Source organism: Lipomyces arxii, assembly GCF_038497795.1.
Source record: "Lipomyces arxii strain Phaff 12-163 unplaced genomic scaffold V1512scaffold_24, whole genome shotgun sequence".
NCBI lineage: Eukaryota > Fungi > Ascomycota > Lipomycetes > Lipomycetales > Lipomycetaceae > Lipomyces > Lipomyces arxii.
The window spans coordinates 86,202-103,935 of NW_027117723.1; the positions used below are offsets into that span (position 1 = coordinate 86,202).

At 44.0% G+C, this 17,734-nt stretch overlaps 6 protein-coding genes and 1 non-coding gene across 7 annotated transcripts; 6 read left to right on the plus strand and 1 right to left on the minus strand.

Annotated features, from left to right (window-relative positions):
• The first annotated feature begins 414 nt into the window (after positions 1 to 414).
• V1512DRAFT_267372 (galactosyl transferase GMA12/MNN10 family-domain-containing protein) lies at positions 415 to 1,967 on the plus strand. Its single transcript, XM_066917266.1, has 2 exons — positions 415 to 1,570; positions 1,615 to 1,967. The coding sequence occupies exons 1-2, from the start codon at positions 737 to 739 to the stop codon at positions 1,822 to 1,824; spliced, it is 1,044 nt and encodes a 347-aa protein (XP_066769599.1). The 5' UTR covers positions 415 to 736; the 3' UTR covers positions 1,825 to 1,967.
• A 30-nt stretch (positions 1,968 to 1,997) lies between these two features.
• Positions 1,998 to 4,747, plus strand: V1512DRAFT_267375 (uncharacterized protein). Its single transcript, XM_066917267.1, has 4 exons — positions 1,998 to 2,227; positions 2,277 to 2,311; positions 2,361 to 2,637; positions 2,684 to 4,747. The coding sequence occupies exons 1-4, from the start codon at positions 2,079 to 2,081 to the stop codon at positions 4,584 to 4,586; spliced, it is 2,364 nt and encodes a 787-aa protein (XP_066769600.1). The 5' UTR covers positions 1,998 to 2,078; the 3' UTR covers positions 4,587 to 4,747.
• On the minus strand, positions 4,708 to 7,351 carry V1512DRAFT_292999 (heat shock protein 70 family). The gene is made up of 2 exons (XM_066918319.1): positions 7,029 to 7,351; positions 4,708 to 6,975 (listed from the first exon to the last, which is right to left on the minus strand). The coding sequence occupies exons 1-2, from the start codon at positions 7,263 to 7,265 to the stop codon at positions 4,762 to 4,764; spliced, it is 2,451 nt and encodes an 816-aa protein (XP_066769601.1). The 5' UTR covers positions 7,266 to 7,351; the 3' UTR covers positions 4,708 to 4,761.
• Positions 7,352 to 8,598: 1,247 nt separating this feature from the next.
• V1512DRAFT_t57 lies at positions 8,599 to 8,669 on the plus strand. Its single transcript has one exon. It is a non-coding gene; the product is annotated as a tRNA-Gly (tRNA).
• On the plus strand, positions 8,620 to 11,910 carry V1512DRAFT_267380 (armadillo-type protein). Its single transcript, XM_066917268.1, has one exon. The coding sequence runs from the start codon at positions 8,781 to 8,783 to the stop codon at positions 11,706 to 11,708; it is 2,928 nt and encodes a 975-aa protein (XP_066769602.1). The 5' UTR covers positions 8,620 to 8,780; the 3' UTR covers positions 11,709 to 11,910.
• Positions 11,911 to 12,458: 548 nt separating this feature from the next.
• V1512DRAFT_243212 (uncharacterized protein) lies at positions 12,459 to 13,416 on the plus strand (the record flags this gene model as incomplete). The annotated part of the gene is made up of 2 exons (XM_066914311.1): positions 12,459 to 12,841; positions 12,895 to 13,416. Exons 1-2 carry the CDS (start codon positions 12,509 to 12,511, stop codon positions 13,414 to 13,416), a joined length of 855 nt encoding a protein of 284 aa, XP_066769603.1. The 5' UTR covers positions 12,459 to 12,508.
• Positions 13,417 to 14,557: 1,141 nt separating this feature from the next.
• On the plus strand, positions 14,558 to 17,346 carry V1512DRAFT_85233 (uncharacterized protein). The gene is made up of 3 exons (XM_066918536.1): positions 14,558 to 14,853; positions 15,198 to 15,441; positions 15,494 to 17,346. The coding sequence occupies exons 1-3, from the start codon at positions 14,777 to 14,779 to the stop codon at positions 17,168 to 17,170; spliced, it is 1,998 nt and encodes a 665-aa protein (XP_066769604.1). The 5' UTR covers positions 14,558 to 14,776; the 3' UTR covers positions 17,171 to 17,346.
• The last annotated feature ends 388 nt before the right edge of the window (positions 17,347 to 17,734 follow it).

Here is a 17,734-nt window from a genome sequence, read left to right on the forward strand (position 1 = left end):
ATAATCCGGGTAAATGTATTTGTAGTATCTTTCAGCATCGTCAAATCTATATAGTCTCTTGTTCTAATAGACCGCGATGATATCCCGATGAACGCTCTGTGATCTTCTAATGACATCTGTGCTATACCACTGAACTCAATTCTTTACAATGTACTTCGTTTCAATTATCTGGTTTATGTATATTCACATGACTAAACAGACAAGGTGATCCTTCAATAGCAGTTATACAATGTTAGACTATGTTAAACTAGTAAATCTTCAATACGTCGTATACTGTCGTAGGCAAACTGTTGCAAACTATTCTATTAATTACTCTTAAACAAAACACAATCAAAATTATTCTGTTTCATATGGAATTCGACCAAAACGGCAAATGTAAACAAACAGACGAGAATCCCGGTTTGTACGCGTAATGAGCATATGCAATTATATCCCCAGAATACCGCTCTTTCCCGATTCGCAATATACATGACATTAATATGGGGTTAGTTTGGAGACACACGAACTTCAACCCTAAACACACGTCTCTTGTGCCTTTGCTACGCACTTCACGATTCTCTCCGTCTTCAATATTCAATCATTTTCTTCTCGTTTCATCACAAATCGACTTTAATTTGACAATTTGGGAAAACTATTATAAAGCATTTAATTCCCCTGTGTTTATCAGTAGCTATCATTCTAATTATAGACACAAAGAAGAAACAAACGCGGTAAAAAGCCGTATGATTTGGACCTGATGCATTTCTCAATTCCAGCAAGGTCAATAGATCAACCTTTGCCTGGTTCTCCTTCTTTTAAGGCTAAATCTAGAGCTTCTTCCTATCGCAATTCGTTTTTTGGAAATTTGATGGCAAAATTCGCTTTCTATCGTTCTCCGCCACCTGGAAGTTCGTCTGCATTCGACAAGAAACGAAATTCAAGTCGACGCTCAACTTTGTCTGTGATTTTACTGATTGTGGCTTCTGCAGCGTTAATTGTGATTTATCTTTTCTATCTTGTGTTTGCAAATATCGGAGATTCGGAGCCAACTGGCCCTCGTGTTGTGTTGGTTTTGGGATTAGACAACACGAAATATAAAGAGAACTATCTTGCTAAAGTGGTTGAAAATCGAAGAGAATATGCAGATGCTCATGGATATGGGCTATACATTAGATACATGAGTGATTTTAAAGAACTGGTTAAGGATCCATTCAAGCCTGGCTGGTACAAACTGCCACTACTCAGAGCTGCCATTCATGAACAGCCAGACGCCGCTTATTTCTGGTACCTTGATCAGAACGCAATTATTATGAACCCAAACTTGGATATCGAATCTCACATCACAGACCCTAAGCGACTAAATACCCTCGTCCTTCGTGACGTCTCGGTCGTTCCTCCCGACTCTACAATTAGAACTTACAGACATGTTCCGGCAGACAGAGTGAAATTCATAATTTCCCAAGATCACGACGGGTTCCAGACTGGAAGCTTTATTCTCAAGAACGAGGAATACGCGAAATACCTTCTCGATGCTTGGTTTGACAAACTGTATCAGGAATATAGCTTTTCTAAAGACGAAAAGAGCGCACTAGTATGTGCGAAGTTGCATAAGTTGTTATTTGCTAACATGTTTAGGAACACATTGCCCAATGGCATCCTACCGTGCTAAGTAAGATGGCAGTGATTCCTCAGCGAATTTTCAATGCATATCCCAATGGTGTCGGCGAATCTCAATATCAAGACGGTGATTTTGTCGCCAGTCTGGTCGGGTGTGATACTCCCGAGCGGAGTTGTGTTCGCGAATTTGAAAGATTATGGGATAATCGGGGTCGTGTTGTTAATTAGCGCGTGCTACAATACTGACTAGATTTGTTTGTTTTGTAAATATATATAGTTATTCGCTGCTGATAGAGAATATCTGGTTCTTGTGCAATCGTGATTTTTGGCTATTTTGTATTTAATAATAATAATAATAATAATAATAATAACTGTCATCTCAGTAGGCCGGCCACTCCACACTCAAATTGCACTGCACTAACTTTCCAATTCAGCATAATTTAACAGCACATAATAATAATAATAGCTGTGCCTGCAAAACAATGCAAACAACTGCTACGTCTACCATTGAGGTCGGAACTAGCAGTAATAAAACAAAATCTACTCGAATTGATCAAGATACAATCCGGAATCCGAATGCGCCTCCGAAAATTGTCGCTCTGTTTCTAGTGAGATTTGATGTTAAGAAAGGGTCAATTACATGTGTCAACCGAGTGAACAGAACTGACTGAAATGTTTAGATACGTCATTGATTGGCAAAGAACAGCATCAAATGGTAATTGCAAGCAAATATACTCAATAACCAATACTAAATGATCTGATAGCTGTGCCATTGGATATGGTCGAATTTAAAGTATTTCCTTCGGGTTTACACAACTCGAAATCGGATGTCATTTACTTCGTTCAAGGTGATGCATACTCCGGTGTCAGTGTTTATATCCAGCTAGAGACCGCAGACAAGACTGAACGGTTCTCAAGAATGTACTCGCTTGGAATCCTCGTTCCAAGCGGTACATTGCGTCGAGGTCGAGTATCATACGGTGCAACTGGTAGATTGGGCAGGTCTTGGGCTCATGTCGAGGCTTTGAAAGATTTACTACTGTACGCTACTGTGTGCATCTATATTGTGCAATACTAACGCTACTAGGGAATACACGGCTGACCCTTCAGACTTCGGTGCTCTGGAACAATACTACAGCATACACGGCATAATAACGGTATCTTCACCGGTCTCAACGCCGAACTCCTCTGCCGTCCAGCCAGAAACTGCAATCTACAACCCACCTCGCCGGCCGTTCGAGCTCAATTCTTCAAAATTAAAAGGATACCCACAACTTGGCACGCAAACCTCATCTAGCACACAAGATAACGACACTGACTCTCTTGGTCCGTCTGGCACAACCAATGCACTACCACCCATTCTTCCAAAATCACATCCCGCATATTCACTACCTTCATTTCTAGACACATTCGGACCGCTCGTGTTCAAAGTCTGGAAAGCAGCACTTGCTCGCGAGCGAATCTTGATTGTGGGCGACATTCCAATCGAACAAGGCTGCAGTTTTGTATACGACATTGCTCTCCTGGCAAACATCCCAAACGCAATCGCTGAGATGCTGCCAATCCCGGCATATCGAATCCGGCCACTATTCGCTGTTGGCGTTTACGATTTGGATTATTTAAAATCACTTTCGGCACTCACCCCAGCAGAAGAAGCACGACAGAAACGCCCGAGCCCGTACTACGGCTGGGTCGCATACACGACCGACAAGATCATTCAAGACAAAACAGATTTATTCGACGTCCTCATTCGCCTGCCGCCGCTGTCGGCTTCGATGCATGCGGCTGCACAGGCAGTCATACCGTCCCGACCAGAATCGCCGAGATCGTCGTCCGGACATTCGGCCGTCTACTTCCCCGTGAACGAGATGTCTGCCCGGATATTGTATCCGGTTGTACATTACTCTTCGCATCCAAAGGAGCATCTAAAAGCATCCATTCGTGACATGCGCAGATTCCAGTCTCTGGAGCGTCAAATCGGCTACTCGATTGACCCGCGGCAACGGTGGTACCGTCAGTTTTATCAGCAGGCCGACGAACTCGAAGAACAGACTACAGAGCTTGAGCGAAGAATTACTGCGAGCTCAGGTAGTTCGAGCGGGTTCCCGCAGGACCAGACCGGTCGGATGCCGGCGCCGCCTAGCGGTGAGATTATGGCGCTTCTTGCGGCATCTGAAGAGATCACGGCTGCTGCGAACGTCGATATCATTTACAATGACGATCCCGAGTTGTTTTTTTCGACCAGGACTGATTTGCAGACTGAGCAACCGAGCTGGAAGCAGCTGACTTGGCTTGGGTTTTTATGGTGGGCGTCTGCGGGCGAAGAAGCACGGATTGACGAGGAAGAACTCTCGGATGTGATTGCTACGACCGGGTTGGAAAATAACGATACCACGACGTCACTTGACCATGTTTTCCGCATCAAGCGCGGGGACACGAGACCATTACTGCTGGATGATTCCGTGTCGCGATCGTCATCGATCGCGGCGACGCCAATGGCCATGTCGAATGAGGAAAGCTTTACGTATCTGTCACCGTTTCAGGACTTGACCCAGCTTGACGAGGAGTTGCTCAAACGTGGGGCCGCGGCGAAGAAAACGTCCGCCGCAGACGCAGACGAATCGGACGACGAGACCGCGACGATGGCTGCCGCTGCCGCTGTTGAGTCGTCGAAACAAGTCGCCATCATTGCGATCTTTCACCGATTCACGGCCCGGATCTTTTCCGTTCTAGCTCGACTGATCCAGGAACAAAGTCTGGTTGTCACGCGGGTTGAGCCTAGACGCAAACGAAGAACTGCAGACGAGTCGATGAGTGACACAAAGCAAACGCTGTGGATTTCAAAAGTTGACATGCTTGCTATGGGACTCGATCCATGGAGTGAAAGTGACTCGAAATTTATCAATACAGTCATTGAGCGGTGGTGGGGTGGACAGATTGAAGCGCGGCGGGATAATGAGTTTTTAAATTCAGTCACTTTTTGTTGCTAACATTTTTTGGTGGTTTGGGCGTTGACATTTTACGACAGCATTTGTGAGGCGGAACGGTCTTTTTAGTGAAATAGTTAGTCGTGCGATACGGGCGATTCAGCATTTTAATGGCAGGTTGCATTTGTTTGAATGATACTTTTAATTACAGTTGTTTATCTACATACATATCGTATCTCTATAACTCATCATGCCCAGGAGTTTCAGGATAAACCGTCGTCGATGTGGAATCAGTCTTTGTCATAACTGTGGTGTACACCACCGTCGTCTCGGTCGTAGTCGACGTCTCTTCCTCGCCATCATCCAGCTCGTCCGTCGCAGCAGGTTGTTCCGCAGCCAAAGTCGAAAATATGGCGTCCTCCAAACTCTTAAGCTTTTCCTTTTCACGCGTGTAAATTTTTTCTTCAAACGCCTTAAGCTCAGCCAACTTCTCTTTCAACTTCTCATACACCATGCTTTCTCCCTCCTCGTACAACCAATCCAACGCCTCCTCCGTCTTGCGCAAAAACTCGTCGCGCTCGTCCTCGGTAGAGTGCTCGACAAACCGGTCTTGTTCAAGCCGTATCCAGTCTCGAAGTCGGTACGAGTACGACTCGACGTCGTTGCGGACCGCGTCGCGTGCGTGCCGATCGCTATCAACTTTGTCAAACTGACGCACCCGCAGTTGTGAACTGGCTTTGGTCGCACGACCCATGTTGCGCGTACCAGGGTATGAGATCTTGTGTTTGAGCGGCTGCTTGACGAGCTTTGGTTTTGAAACCACAGTAACTTTCGGCTTTGCGGACGTGGACGTGGACGTGGACGTGGACGTGGACGTGGACGTGGTAGATGCGGCTTCGGTCTCTGTCTCGGAACCGGTGGATGTGTCGTCTGGTTCGGATGTCGCTGTTGTCGCGGTAGTGGAGTAGTCAAATTTGGACTTTCCGTTAAAAAAATCAAACACTTTCTGCTTGAAATCCCCGCCCTCTGCCGTCTCTTCATTCTCTTCAGTCTCTTCAGGCATTAATGTGACGTTGCATTGCCATGCAATTCCGTTCACTTCAAACACTCGGTTTATCGACAGCTCGGCATCAACGACCGGGGTCAGTTCACTGCAGTTGTTCGCAGCCAAAACCTTCTCCTTTGCATCCTGAATCTTGCTCACAGCGTAAGAAAACAAAGTCTTGCCATCTTCGCGGAACTCGAGCTTGGCTTCGTCAGCATCAACTGGGATCGCAAGCTCAATCAAGGTTTTGTTGCCACTGACATTGTCGCCTTTGGCAAACAATACCTGCGTGGCGACCACCTTACCTGCTGAGCTCACAACGACATCGTAATCATACGGCGTTGGATCATACACACTGATTTCCTTGGTCTTGAACTGTCTGGATACCGCAACACCTCTGAAAGTCGCACCCATGACCGCAGCTTCGTCTGCATTGACGTTCTTCGACACTTTGGACGCATCTCCTTTAAGAACCTCGTTTACTAGAACATTCTGCAAAACTGGCACACGTGTGGACCCTCCCATGAGAATAACAGATTGTACGTCAGTGATATCTTTGCCACCGGCTGCCAAGGCGTCCGCAAACGGCTTGGTCAGTCTTGGAAGCACGTCTGCAATCGCGTCTTCAAACTCAGCCCGTGTAACTACTGTTCGAAAGTCTATGTCGTCATGTAGACTCTCAACTCCAGACCTGACTTCCGTGTTTGCACTCAGAATCGTCTTGACCCGCTCGGCTTCACGATGAAGTTTGACAAGAGATCTAGCATTCGACTCAATTCCGTTTCCATGAGCAGCAACGAACCGAGCCAACAAGATATTATAAATCCTCTGGGAAAGTAAGTCTCCACCAAAACTTCCATCGTAACCGACGCCTTCAACCGTGATGTTCAGAGCAGACTTTCCGAATCGAGAGCTGCTTTCGAGGTGCTCCTCAAACGACAGCAGCGAGACTGAGGTCGACCCGGCACCAATGTCAAGCACGAGATGAAACTGCTTTGTCGGGAATGAGCGTGTTGACGCGTAGTTAATCGCTGTTGCGACACCGTCGGGTACTAGCACAACCACGTGTAATCCAGCAATTTCGGCCGCGTCCAAGATGGCTTTACGTTGGACTGAGGTGAAGTATGGCGGCACAGTAATCGCAACATCGTAGATTCTTGACGTTGGAGCACCCCGAGGCAGCATTTCCTGTGCGAGCATTTTCCAGTTTGTGAATGACATTGCCAACAATTCTTCGATTGGGAAGGAAGAATCAGCCGATTTGAATGAAATTGTGGATCTGTTGCCAGACGAGATCAGGTCAGTGCCTGGATGCTCTGATAAATAAGTTTCTACCTCAGGCGATGCCAATGACTTTCCCAACAAAGGCTTAAAGTTCAGATATGCCAATGAAGGTGTTCGAATAGCCTTTAACAAGGAGGTCAGCCATTTGAACGCGAATCATACACTTAAATACTCACGATGCCAGCTGCACCACTACCATATAGTCGTTCGTCTCCTTTAAACGCAATCCCAGAAACATCTTTACGTTTAGAATCTTGAGTTAGCACAATCTCGAACGGAACTCCAGGCGAAACAAGTGCAGCTTTTGTTGTCGCCTGGCCAAAATCGATGCCCAGGATAGCAGCAAGTGTAGAACTAGGTAGAACTATGGTGAATACCAAGACGATGGTCAGGAATAAACGTAAACGGATCATAACTGTGTGTATTACTAATTATTAAAGATGGACGTCTTGCCGGTTCAAAGCAAGACTGGATGAAATATTTCAAGGTAAATCTGACGAGTTCTGTTGGATCATCGATTTTATGTTACGTGTGAAAACCAGGAACCCCTGAAATAATGTTACTATGGGTCTAGTAATACGGGTTTCCCTAACAGTCTAAATGGGTACTAACAGATCCAAAATAATATTCTTGCAGGGACTGCAAACCACGTCGTTACTTTTATATTACTGACAAACTCTCAAGTTAAAGTGCTATAGGTTAGTAATAATCTTTGGATAAACAACTTGATAAACAGGCTTTATCAATGGTTGTCCTGAAATTTCAAATAATGATACTCAACGGAACCAACGGATCATGTCCACGCGCAAAATGAACATAAAAGTGCAGCACATCCAGCTCTCGTCTGTAAGAAATCTGAGGAGCTTGTATCATTTATTTTTTATGACGAGGAGTGTTTTAACTTCTTTTCATCTCTTAGCTCCGGAGTATTTGCAAGTAGTTCCTCTGTGTGAGAATTAGTCTCACTTGTAAATTAATTAACAATATAATACTCTTGTGTAGATTGTAATAGACTCTTCTAACAAGTTCTAGTACGTAGTATTACTCATATAGACCATTAAACTCATTAATCGACATCCAGTCGCTCAACTCTCGTGAACTAATTAGAGTTTGGGAGGTTTAAAACAAAGTTCTACCTTCTACCTTGAATAACTCACTCAATATGTAATCTTGATATTCGGCATTCTGAGATCTCTACGACCATTTTCATATCTTTTACGTTTGAATGCGATGACTTTTGAGGTCGTAGTGCTGATATTCAACTAACTACATTAACTTGGAATATTGAGCCGCATGACCTCCTGACTGAACCCTGACTTCTTGACTTATGTCGAAGGTTTGATTCTCTAATGATCTCTCACAAAGACGTTCTAATTAATGTACTAACTGCTTATGTCTAGTAACTGGAAGACAAGTATGGAAGACTTGTTTGCTACAGGTAAGACTGAATTCTGTATATATAACTGTTAAATTATCATTACAACAAAAGAAAAGAAACCCCTTCTTATACTTGGGTTTCTCTGTACAAACAAATATAAAGTAATAAACAATAATCAAACAAAACTTTTCACTGACGTAATACCCGAACTTCGGAACGAAGAAAGAACGGATATTCGCAAAGTAAATCAAATAATAATCAAAATTAATCCGGAGTAGATCGAATTTCAGGAGGTCGGATTAACTTTTCGGGTTAATCCATATTCTGGGAATAGAAGAACCCAGAATCCTCCACACACACTATGTGATGCGTTAGTGGTTTAGCGGTAAAATTCGTCGTTGCCATCGACGAGCCCCCGGTTCGACTCCGGGCTGACGCAGTTTTTTTGTTATTTACTAATAATTTAGTCACGTGATAATATTTTTATTGACAAGTTTAGTTTGTTTCTTTGCGTTGTTGCCTGTACGCGATGTGAAAGTCTCTCCCTAAAATGAACCATGATTTTGATGATTGTCCCAATGTTACAAATTCGGCGCCGAAGCTTATTAATGTTTTTGAAATCGCCCTTGATAGTGCGTTGATCAGCTCGGAAGAAGTAGATACGCGTGGTCTAAAATCGTCTATTGAACCCTTTCAAGAGGCTCCGCAGCTTATTGACGGCGTGATTGAATCGGCGATTGCACGGATATCGAAGGCATATTTGAGAAAAACGAAGAAATGGCATGTTGATGTGCTGTCTGCATTTGTGAAAGTGCGTGGGGCGAAGATTGTCGGTCGATTTTTTCCTAATGATGTTGGATTAATTACGCGTGTATTGGACGACCTAGAGCAAAATGATAAAGAGGAAGAATGGCAGTGCAGACACGTGCTGTTGATATGGATGACAGTACTAGTCTTGACTCCGTTCAAATTTGACAATATTGAGTTAGATTTGAGTGAGCGAATTTATCAAGTTTGCAAGAAACACATTGGTGCGAGTGGGAAGGAACGCGATGCTGCTACTAGTGTACTTGCTAGGTTTTTGGCCAGAGTGGATACCGTTCACAAGTATTTACCGCGGTTTCTAGACGACGTGGCTCGTGAGGGAATGTCAACTGCTTTCACTACGTTGGGTATTGCATCTACCATCGCAGATTTTCTCTCTTTTTCATCACCTAGCGACGTCACTGAATATATACCGCAATTGCAATCACTTTTGGGCTTGCTTAAGTCGTCAGGTCGGGCATCATCTCACAGCTACTTGAGAAAACTACTATGCAAGGCAACATATAGACTTGCGTTGTCTTCATTAGCAACATCACCGGAGGAAATTCCACAGTGTGTTGAATCTTGTTTGGACGAATTACTCACGACTACAATCGCAGATAAAGACACAATTGTAAGGTATAGCGCGTCTAAAGCGATTGCTAGGATCGCACTTGGACTCGCTAAGATCGATACTGACGGAACTTTGGTCAGTCAAATTGTGGAAAGCGTGTTTGGTATCTTTGATGATGCAAGTCATGATAGAATGCATGGTGGTTTGCTTTCTGTTGGGGAACTTGAACGACGTCGCGTGCTGACAATCCCAAAGTATTCTGCAGAGGTGCAAAAAGTGGTAACAGAGGGATTAAGATATGAGGTTCGCAAAGCTACATTTTCAATTGGTGCAGACGTACGTGACGCAGCATGCTACGCCGCGTGGTCACTATTTAAACATTATCCAACGCTATGCGAACAATCACCACAACTTGTCAGATCACTACTTTCAGAGCTTGTTCTAGTTGGATGCTTTGATCGCGAAATCAACAATCGTCGAGCAGCCGCGGCGGCAATTCAAGAGTGCATTGGCCGATATTCGAGTGCGATTGACAGTTTAGAGACAGGAATTGCCCTTGTGCAGGCGTTTGATTACTTTGGTATCGGAAATCGACAGCACGCATTTCTTGAGGTTTCGCTTGCGGTGCAGAAGTTGAAAGTTTGCGACAGGATGGTTGAAACTGCTCTTCATGCAATTACGAGCTGGGATGCAGAAATCAGACGGCTGGCGGCAAAGTCATTGGCACTATTATGCTCTGCGGAAGGATGCGTGCTTCAGGTTATAAACAGTATTCTTCTAAAAGTACACACCAACTCACTAGAGGAGCAACACGGATATTTGTGTGCTCTAGGGGAGCTGTTGGATGTTGTAACAGCAAATACAATCCAAGTTAGCAAACTTGATATTTTTAAGAAAACACAGTTTCCTGCTCACGAAGCTAGACTGCGGTATGAAGGAGCGTTACGATTCATTTTATCAGCCGCAAAATTATTTTCACTAAAGCGGTTGTCGATGCCGGCGACTTTTGGCGTGATTTTGGAAAACGCATTGTCTATGCCTGATGATGGTGGAGAGCTGTATAGTGCGGCCGCAGCAGCAGCCAAATATTTCTCACTGGACGCCAATACCTGCATCAAGTGGGCACGGGCAAACAGACCGGGGTATGCTGTTGTACTTGGGGTCATTGGATCATCTAGCGACGTTGCAAAGATCGGCGATTTAGTGAATGCAAATGATGTTGCCGTCCGAGTTGCTGCGATCCATGCACTGCAAGATATTACTACCCGTGAAGGAGTGGGGCGTGTTGAGATTGCGGGTGAGGCAGTATATAAAGGTTTACAAGACTACACTGTGATGCCTACAAAAGGTGATGCGGGCTCGTTGGTTCGTGCCGCGAGTATAGAATTTGTCCAAGAATATTCAAGTTTGTTTCACCATGAGACAGTGGTTCAGCTTGTAAGGATTTCAATGGAGAAAATCGACAAGTTGCGTAATGCAGCTGTTGCTGCTTTGCGCAAGCTGGTGGACGGATGCGGCTCGTATCCATTCCAGATATACAACGTAGTGACGAACGAGCCGGTTTCATTTACATATTTGGTGCGGATCATGGGATGTGCCGACGCCGAATTAAGGCAGGCAGCAGTGTTGGGAATATGTGGCAGCATCGGCGGTAGTGCAAGCGAAAGCGTGGTAAGAGCGGCGGTGGAAGCCATCTGTCGGTATATCCTACTTAATGACGGTGAAGAGTCTACACAAGAGCTTAGGCTATTTGCCGATACAATGAGCGAGTGTTTGATCCATCCGCCTGCAGCGCATCCACGTCGGGAATTTGAAACGGCAGAGTTGATTGCACTTGCGATAGAGAACGGGTTAGAGCTGACTTCATACGTTCCGGTATATAACAAGCTTGCCAAAATGTGTACCTTTGCGTTGAAAAAAAAGAATAGTCGTCAAATAGCGGCCTGTATTTCTGTGTTTGGAGCACTGTGCTCTGACAGTAATGCAAGTGCAAAAGTGCGTGAGGCTAGCATGAAAAAGCTGTGCGAAGTGCTTGTATGCAATCAGTTACAAGTCGGTGGCTCATGTCAAATGTTTACAACATGTATTAACCATATTTAGGATCGAGCAAAGGCAAGCGAGATGGTGTTTACTGTTGCCAGTGAGATTGAATCAGACGAGCTAGAGAGTTTTGTTGCTGGCTTTGACTTTACGGCCGAACCGAAGCCGGAGGAAGCTGCAACGGTGTGTAGAATATTTACGGAATATGTAACTAGTACAGCTTATCTTAAGTAATTGCATAGATATGACGTAACAACTTGTAGCATGCGCGTAAAATGAAGGTGTAAGCAGTTTGTAATCATTTATTCTGGTCTGATTTTAAGGTCATTGCGGTGATATTCAGGGGTACTGTCAATGAAATCTCGTCTTTTAGGGCTTCGGGATCGTTTTGCAAGGAAGCCGGAGCAAATGGTCTCTACATTGCGCAGTAAATGATCAAGAGTTCAGCGTGTGTAAGGCGCAATAACAAAGTGTCCTGAGTAATCGAATACGTCAGGATGAAAGACATTTATTATCGCTTAAAAATCTCAAAATCTCGAGTTTAATAAGAAAATGGCGGCCTACCAAATGCCTGACAAGTACCCGGAATTAGGCGTTGGTCTGTCAAACGCAACTACTACTCGCACGCTATTCAAAGCGTGACGATTCATGCTCAAAATTGAATCTCAAATTTGTTAAAATTCATTTGCCGGCGGAAGCCGACGAGGGGTGTAGGTCACGTGAAAGTGATTACCAATTATGCCACCTTCCTGAACAGGAAAGTGGGATGGGGCAGATTGTCGATACTTATTTAAAGAGCGTGTGATTCCACCAAGTCTGATGATGCCTCCCCTAAAAACAATTTAACAATTACCACAATAATGACTACAGTTGCAATTGCTGGAACAAACGGATTTTTGTTCAAGCCGGTCGCTGAAGGTTTGACTTCAGATTTGTTCCATGGAAAATACAAGTTGCCAATCAAGGCGCTGACGCGCGATCCGTCAAAGAACGCACCGATTGAAGGTATTGAGTTTGTCAAGACCGATTATGACGATGCAGAATCACTGGCGGAGACTCTCAAGGGTGTTGATGTGGTGATTAACATTCTCGGGTTTAACCCTGCGCTATGGAATAAGCTGGCTGATGCCGCTGATGCTGCCGGAGTGAAGACATACTTCTGTTCTGATTTTGGATCGGATTACCGATATCTTGTTGAACACAACATCAAGACTTGTAAGTGCGGAATAGCTGCAATTTGAAACAGTTGCTAATATATGAAGTGTTGACACCCAAGGCTATACACGCCGATTACGCTCGGACTAAGAGCTTTAAGACCATTCAATCAGCCAATGGTTTGTTTATGCCGTTCTGGTCTTACGGATTTTTTGGCCACGATTTTAAGAACGGTACGGCCACATTCTTTGGTGATGGAACCCAAGATGTTGCTACGACTGATCTCAAGGATATCGGTCTGTCAGTCGCCAGTGTCGCCTACAGAGACGACATTCCAGAATATTTGCTGATCAGGGGTGACCACATGACTTTAAACGAGTCGGTCGCATTGTACGAAAAGGTAACCGGAAAGAAGATGACAGTTAGTTATGTCGGTACTCCTAGTCTTGAACCCATTGCTGCTGACGATTTCGATCCAATTGAAGGTCTAAAAACATTGAGTGCTCACCCAGAAACTCTAACGTTTGCTCTACGTGGAGATGATAATGAGTACATCAATCCTGGGTTGTGGAAGTGGAAAACACTTGCGGATGAATTCAAGACGTTTGCTTAGTGGAGCGATCAATTAACTTTCTAGTTTAAACCCCTTAAAGTTGTATCGTAATAAATAAATGGTTGTTAGTCAGCCTCATAGTCAATTGGGAGTTAAGGCACACTGAGCAGATGGAGAACTATTCTTTGGCGTACAAAGTAACTGCTGCATTCAATTAAAACAAGTAATTTGACCATGTTGAATCAGACTGTGTACTTATCACTCTAGCGACTGCAATCTGAAAGGTCAAGTTGTAAACTAAGCTTACAGTATGCAGCACAAGTGGCAAATGTCATTAGCAATTTAAAGCACTTCACCCGCAAGTCAAGCTAAAGATTTGAAGTAATTTAGATTAGAAATATGCTGTTTGGCTATATAGTGATAAGTAGCAGTTCTTCTCTTATGAAGAAGCCCAGCTACTGCAAGGGAATCTTTCGAGATATAAGTTCAGTTTGAAAGACTGCTATCCGACGGTGTTAAGTACATAAATAGTGAAAAGACCATTTACTTGGTGTAAAAGTGTATAGTTGGTCTATATTCTGATGAATATTAATTTTATTCAAATAAATTAAGCGACGTTAAGAAAGGAGATTAAAAAAGGTAACGGAAGCGAGAGAGTGGAGTCCCCGCAATCCGAAATGGTATGATGTCATTTCGTTTACTCGCTTCACTGGATTCAACTGGATTCAATCAGGTCTTACAAATGTTATTAAAAGTGTAAAACAAAAAGTCTTGGAAGTTTTACTGTTAAATGATATTATTGATGCTCACGATAATGATCGGTTTAGAGGATGGCGTGTTAGCTGTGCATCAATTTTTATACTGTTAGAACTGGATTATCTAGTCAACTAACAAATCATCAACCGAGTTCAGCCTTTGAAGTTAGTCAGGTCCGGTGGATGTAGAGACAGTAGTGTGTGAATTTTATTCCACTTTAACACTTTAAATGTCACGCAGCACTACTCGAGATCTTTTAGTATTATGCTGATCCGGTGGATGTTACTTTTCTCTAAATTGCATTGTTTATTGTTTTCTCGAATAAGGACGACCGGAGAAGTTCCGGTAAATGGGGAAGTGTTCTTAAACTCGTGACGCGCCATTAGTCCGGAGACGGGCTGTTGAGGTACACATTACGCGGGGAACATTATTACAGTGCCAGTAACACGAATATAAATACAGTATTATACATAAAACTGTGTTGGTAACACTACACCCAGAATTACCGTCACAGGTGCAGCAGCAATCTTCAAGTGCTTTAAATACGCTGCGGCGGTTTCGCTTTCTCTCTTCTCCCTCTCTTACTTAAACCTCGACAAAATCATCCTTTTTTACCATCTCTTTCACTCAATTCTTTACTTGATTACATAATTAAAAGAGAACGATGGCAAACGGATCAGCTCCTGTCGTTATCGAAGCGCACAATGTCGAGGCAGCTCCGGTTCCTCTGAAGTATTTTGAGTAAGTACAATTTACACACTATCTGTTGCGCGTCCTTGAGGAAATCCGTACAGTTACACAATCAGACATCTTGTTACATTCAATTTAATCGCCGAATTTCTTTTTATTCAAATAATTTAACTTTTCAACGTTAACTATCTCAATTGATTTATCCATTATTGTTCCATTACGCGAGTTCGTTGCGTATGTTAATTCAAGTCCGGTGGAAGCGTGCTCATATATGCGCATGCATACTTTCTCCCGCCCCACCAATTCTGGCGCGTCCAACCAAACGCGTTATATTTACAATCTTAGGATTAGGACGCGTAAATAAAGCAATATGAATTATTATGCTGACTGTTTAGGAAACATCCGAGCTCACCTCATCTTTCGTCTATCGATGAGTATAAGAAACTCTACCAAGAATCTCTTGATTCTCCGGAAACTTTTTGGGGGAGACAGGTTGAAGAACTCCTTGATTTTTCTCGTCCTTACGAAAAGGTCACACACGGTGGCTTCGAACATGGTGATGCTTCTTGGTTTCTTGGGGGTGAATTGAGTGCGTCATACAATTGCGTGGACAGACACGCTTTGGCTAGTCCCGACAAAGTACGTTTTATCTAAAAAGTCAAGTTTGACTAGCAAGATTAACTGAAATTAGGTTGCGATTATTTATGAAGCCGATGATGAGAAGGATTCACGCAAAATTACTTACGCAGAGCTTCTTCGTGAAGTCAGTAAGGTCGCTGCTGTCTTGCAATCTTTCGGTGTAAAGAAGGGTGACACTGTTGCTGTCTATCTTCCTATGATTCCTGAAGCAATCATCTCTCTACTTGCGATCACCCGTCTGGGTGCAGTTCATTCAGTTGTGTTTGCTGGCTTTTCTTCTGGTTCACTTTCTGACCGCATCCTTGACGCTGACTCGAAAGTCGTTATCACTACTGACGAAGGTCGCCGTGGAGGCAAGTCTGTTGCTACCAAGCGCATTGTTGATGATGCTCTTAAGTCTTGCCCAGATGTTAAGCATGTCCTTGTCTACAAGCGTACCGGCGGCGACGTTCCTTTCCAGGCTGGTCGTGACTTTTGGTGGCACGAGGAGGTCTTGAAATACAGACCATACTTTGCTCCTGTAAATGTCCCATCCGAGCACCCTCTTTTTTTGCTTTACACTTCCGGTTCTACTGGTAAACCCAAGGGTGTTTTGCACACAACTGCTGGCTACCTGCTTGGAGCTGCCATGACTGGAAAGTACGTGTTTGACATTCACCCTAACGACATTTACTTTACTGCTGGTGACGTCGGCTGGATTACTGGTCACACTTATGTGCTGTATGCTCCCCTCTTACTAGGTGTTACTACTGTCGTTTTTGAAGGAACCCCTGCCTATCCTAGCTTTTCTCGCTACTGGGACATCATCGAAAAATACAAAGCCACTCAGTTCTATGTCGCTCCTACTGCTCTTCGTCTTCTTAAGCGTGCCGGCGATGAATTTATTCATCATGATCTTTCGTCAATTCGGACTCTTGGATCGGTCGGCGAGCCTATCGCGCCTGAGATCTGGAAGTGGTATCATGAGATTATTGGTAAGCACGAAGCACACATCGTCGACACCTACTGGCAGACTGAGACTGGATCTAACATTATCACACCTTTGTCTGGTGTAACACCTACTAAGCCTGGCTCTGCTTCATTGCCATTTTTTGGTATTGAGCCTGCCATCATTGATCCCGTCTCCGGTGAAGAACTTTTTGGAAACGATGTCGAAGGTGTTCTTGCCCTCAAGCGTCCATGGCCATCAATGGCTCGTTCCGTTTGGAACTCTCACTCTCGATACATGGAGACATATTTGACTCCTTACAAGGGTTTCTATTTTACAGGTGACGGTGCTGGCCGTGACCACGAGGGCTACTATTGGATTCGTGGTCGAGTTGATGATGTTGTCAACGTTTCCGGTCATCGACTGTCAACCGCTGAGATCGAGTCTGCATTGATTCAGAATCACAACGTTGCTGAAGCTGCTGTCGTTGGTACCCACGACGATCTTACAGGCCAAGCTGTAAACGCATTTGTTGTGCTCAAGCCGACCATTGACGAATCCATCGCGGATATGAAGAAGGAGCTTATTCTTCAGGTCCGTAAATCTATCGGCCCATTTGCGGCACCCAAAAACATCATCATCGTCTCGGACTTGCCAAAGACCCGATCCGGTAAGATCATGCGTCGTATTCTCCGCAAGGTGCTTGCAGGCGAGGAAGACGGTCTAGGCGATATCTCGACTCTGTCAAACCCGGGCATTGTCGAAGAGATTATCTCTACTGTCAAGGCGGATCGGAAATGAATCTTTTGTATTTAATATGTTTTTCTTTGTGCACGTGTAATAGTATCTGCTTGCAATGTTTGCGCGTAATTATCAAATCCATTTTACGAGGCTGCTTCCGGTGGAGATGGTCTACGTCGTTTGAGCCGCACGTCACAAAAGGTATTTCGTAAACACAACGTTCTGTATATCTCAACATTTCCGTGAAGTCGAACTAAAACAAGAGTAATATATGTATTTTACTGAGTTTTCGGAAAAATAGAAACATATACATTTAAGCGACACCTGTATAGCTGACTCTATTAGTGATTATTCAAAACACCGGCATCAATATGATACATACTTTTGAAGTTTAACAGCTCAAATTACAAAATGTTTGCCGATATAGGCTCGCATCTAGATTTAAATTGCGTCACTCAAATACTAAAGTTTACTGACATCGATGCAGAGGTTATGACAGAGTATAGATATTGGCAGAGGTCAGTGAAAAGTTTGGGAGTACTAGATTGCCACGATTTGGCGGGACTATGCATGTGAATGCAATTTCTTACCTTAAAAGAACGCAAGTACACGCATCAGCAATAC

Excerpts from the sequence above, each read along its gene's own strand:
- V1512DRAFT_267380 (XM_066917268.1), top strand. The coding sequence starts at position 8,781 with ATGAACCATGATTTTGATGATTGTCCCAATGTTACAAATTCGGCGCCG.
- V1512DRAFT_267375 (XM_066917267.1), top strand. The coding sequence starts at position 2,079 with ATGCAAACAACTGCTACGTCTACCATTGAGGTCGGAACTAGCAGTAAT. Across the intron at positions 2,228-2,276 it reads AGATTTGATGTTAAGAAAGG|ATACGTCATTGATTGGCAAA; the intron begins GTCAATTACATG and ends TGAAATGTTTAG. Across the intron at positions 2,638-2,683 it reads GCTTTGAAAGATTTACTACT|GGAATACACGGCTGACCCTT; the intron begins GTACGCTACTGT and ends TAACGCTACTAG.
- V1512DRAFT_292999 (XM_066918319.1), bottom strand. The coding sequence starts at position 7,265 with ATGATCCGTTTACGTTTATTCCTGACCATCGTCTTGGTATTCACCATA. Across the intron at positions 6,976-7,028 it reads GTAGTGGTGCAGCTGGCATC|GCTATTCGAACACCTTCATT; the intron begins GTGAGTATTTAA and ends TCCTTGTTAAAG.
- V1512DRAFT_267372 (XM_066917266.1), top strand. The coding sequence starts at position 737 with ATGCATTTCTCAATTCCAGCAAGGTCAATAGATCAACCTTTGCCTGGT. Across the intron at positions 1,571-1,614 it reads AAGACGAAAAGAGCGCACTA|GAACACATTGCCCAATGGCA; the intron begins GTATGTGCGAAG and ends TAACATGTTTAG.
- V1512DRAFT_85233 (XM_066918536.1), top strand. The coding sequence starts at position 14,777 with ATGGCAAACGGATCAGCTCCTGTCGTTATCGAAGCGCACAATGTCGAG. Across the intron at positions 14,854-15,197 it reads GTTCCTCTGAAGTATTTTGA|GAAACATCCGAGCTCACCTC; the intron begins GTAAGTACAATT and ends CTGACTGTTTAG. Across the intron at positions 15,442-15,493 it reads CTTTGGCTAGTCCCGACAAA|GTTGCGATTATTTATGAAGC; the intron begins GTACGTTTTATC and ends AACTGAAATTAG.